At 36.1% G+C, this 2,623-nt stretch overlaps 1 protein-coding gene across 1 annotated transcript; it reads left to right on the forward strand.

Moving 5' to 3' along the window:
- Positions 1–355: 355 nt before the first annotated feature.
- On the forward strand, positions 356–2,053 carry LOC133298643 (protein SOMBRERO). Its single transcript, XM_061497973.1, has 3 exons — positions 356–524; positions 876–1,147; positions 1,526–2,053. Exons 1-3 carry the CDS (start codon positions 356–358, stop codon positions 2,051–2,053), a joined length of 969 nt encoding a protein of 322 aa, XP_061353957.1.
- Positions 2,054–2,623: the final 570 nt, after the last annotated feature.

Genomic DNA, 2,623 nt, shown 5'->3' on the forward strand with positions numbered 1-2,623 from the left:
GCATGGCTGTGAACAAATATTATATAATTTTCTAAGTTCCTTCGTATCTTATTTTATAGTCACAAAGTACCTTTTAAACATTGAAGATGTGAGAGAACATATGATCTCGAGAATATCAATCTTTGCCTACCAATTTTGAATTTCTACATCATAGTTCAGACCAGCGAACGACCATTCCTCAAGATTTTCATGGGAATAAAACTGTTTCATCTAACTTGCTATAAGCCACACCCTTGAATTAATTAATGTATTTGATTACATATCAAACTAAATTTTTTATCATGTTAATACAAATAGACCCTTCTTCTCATTTTATTTTCAGGTAGCAGAATCAAAAAACTGCAGACATTACAGCATGATGCAAAGCAGTGGACAATTAACAGTTCCCCCAGGCTTCAGATTCCACCCTACTGATGAGGAGCTTCTCTACTATTACCTGAGGAAGAAGGTTTCTTATGAAGCCATTGATCTTGATGTCATAAGAGAAGTAGATCTGAACAAACTTGAGCCTTGGGACCTCAAAGGTACATAATATTGTATTCATATATATAATATTCCATAATCTCTATCAAAATTCTTATTTTATGGTTCTTATCACTTCTCAGTTGCATAATATCATGTATGATACAACTAATCAAAGGGCTAGTTGGTTTATATTCTATATATAAGATGTTTAAATACTGCTAAAACCATGCATCCTTGTCGTTTTTTTACCATTCTATCTAGGGTTTTATTAGCATGGAAAAGAAAGACAAAAAAGACTTGCTAACTTTGGAGGTTATTATAAGTGGAACAATTTTATTTACTTGTGTATGTTACTTGAGTTTTTGTAAGATTAACTCTAGTGAATTGGTGGTTTTTTTTTTTTTTTTCAGATAAATGTAGGATTGGGTCAGGGCCTCAGAATGAGTGGTATTTCTTCAGCCACAAAGATAAGAAATACCCAACAGGAACAAGAACAAATAGAGCAACTACAGCTGGTTTTTGGAAAGCAACTGGAAGGGACAAAGCCATATACCACAGTAATTCTAAGAGGATTGGAATGAGGAAAACCCTAGTCTTTTACACTGGTCGTGCTCCTCATGGCCAAAAGACTGATTGGATCATGCATGAGTATCGCCTTGATGAAGATGATGCTGAGGTTCAGGTAAGAAAATCACACATGGACACACACACTTCAACTATATGTATTCATTCTCTTTATCTTGAGATTAGGTTATTGATTTGAAATAAGTCTATCATAATTTTAGTGAAACTTGATATTTATGAAGCACACATAAAAGGCAAAATATGATGCACAAAGTTTTTTTCTTTTCAAAGTCAAAGTTAGAGTTGATGGTTGATTGTACGCGATCTTATCTTTGTATTTTTTTTTTTGCAAAGAGACTGTTTCTCGAATTTGAATCTTTGAACTATCAATCACAAAACAGCAACCTTTCACATATCAAAAAATGATTCCTATGGATCCAAGTAACAACATAGTATAATATAATATAATGACAAAGTTCTGATGTTCTTTTTGCAGGAAGATGGGTGGGTGGTTTGCAGGGTTTTCAAAAAGAAAAGCCAAAATAGAGGTTTCCAACAAGAAATTGAAGAAGAAGAGCACTTAACCCACATGAGAACAAGTGGTCCTTGCCAGATTCTAGAGCCAAAACATCACATGCAAGGACTCTATGATTACAGCTTTGATGGGTCAATGCACCTGCCACAGTTGTTCAGTCCGGAATCAGTTGTAGCACCCACTTCCCTGTCCTCACCCATGAACGCCATGGACATCCTTGAATGCTCTCAAAACTTGTTGAGGCTCACAACTACCACTACTAATGGCTGTGGACTTAATCTCATGCCACAACAAGGAGAGAGGTTCAATGGTGATTGGTCCTTCTTGGACAAGCTACTAGCATCCCACCATGGCATGGATCAACATCCACAAAGCAAAAGTAACCATCCCACTCAACAGGCTGCAGCTGCTGTAGGCACTTCAGCTCTGAAATTTCCATTTCATTACCTTGGCTGTGACACCCATGATATTATGAAATATTCCAAGTAGGGTGATGACATTTACATGCGTTATACATAAGAGAGGTGGAAAATTTGATTTCTTTAGTATAAGTAATGCAGCAACCTGTTAGATACTCATTGAAATTCCACTCATTAATTTAGTTATTTGCTTTTGAGTATCAATTGTATATATGCATCTTTTAAATTTGGTTTTCAAGCAGTTTAGTAACATGCTATCACGAGTACTTACCACCAAGCACGGCGATTAAATGGCATGAGATTGTTCCAGCTTAACAAGTGGTTTCGAGTTTGAATCCTTGGTATGAAGTTGTGTTAAAAATATGCTCTGGAGGGCTTTACCACCCTTGCTGTAGTCCTGCCCGGCTTGACCAAGGTAGTCAATTAATCCGTGTAATCGGCAGAAAAATCTAAAAAAAAAGTGCTATCACGAATTAAGGTATGAGCTAGTAAGTAGGGTACCCTAGTTCTCCTTGTTGATGCATAAGCCTACTTAGTCCAAAATTTAGGGCGTGCAAACAATTAGAAGGAACTTATAAGACATAAATAGGTAGATATATTTACCCAAATAGATACATAGACATTTGTGCTAGTACGTGTA

This window comes from Gastrolobium bilobum, unplaced genomic scaffold (assembly GCF_033153095.1).
Source record: "Gastrolobium bilobum isolate Gb01-03AN ecotype WA unplaced genomic scaffold, APGP_CSIRO_Gbil_v1 utg20100, whole genome shotgun sequence".
In the NCBI taxonomy this organism is placed as follows: Eukaryota; Viridiplantae; Streptophyta; class Magnoliopsida; order Fabales; family Fabaceae; genus Gastrolobium; species Gastrolobium bilobum.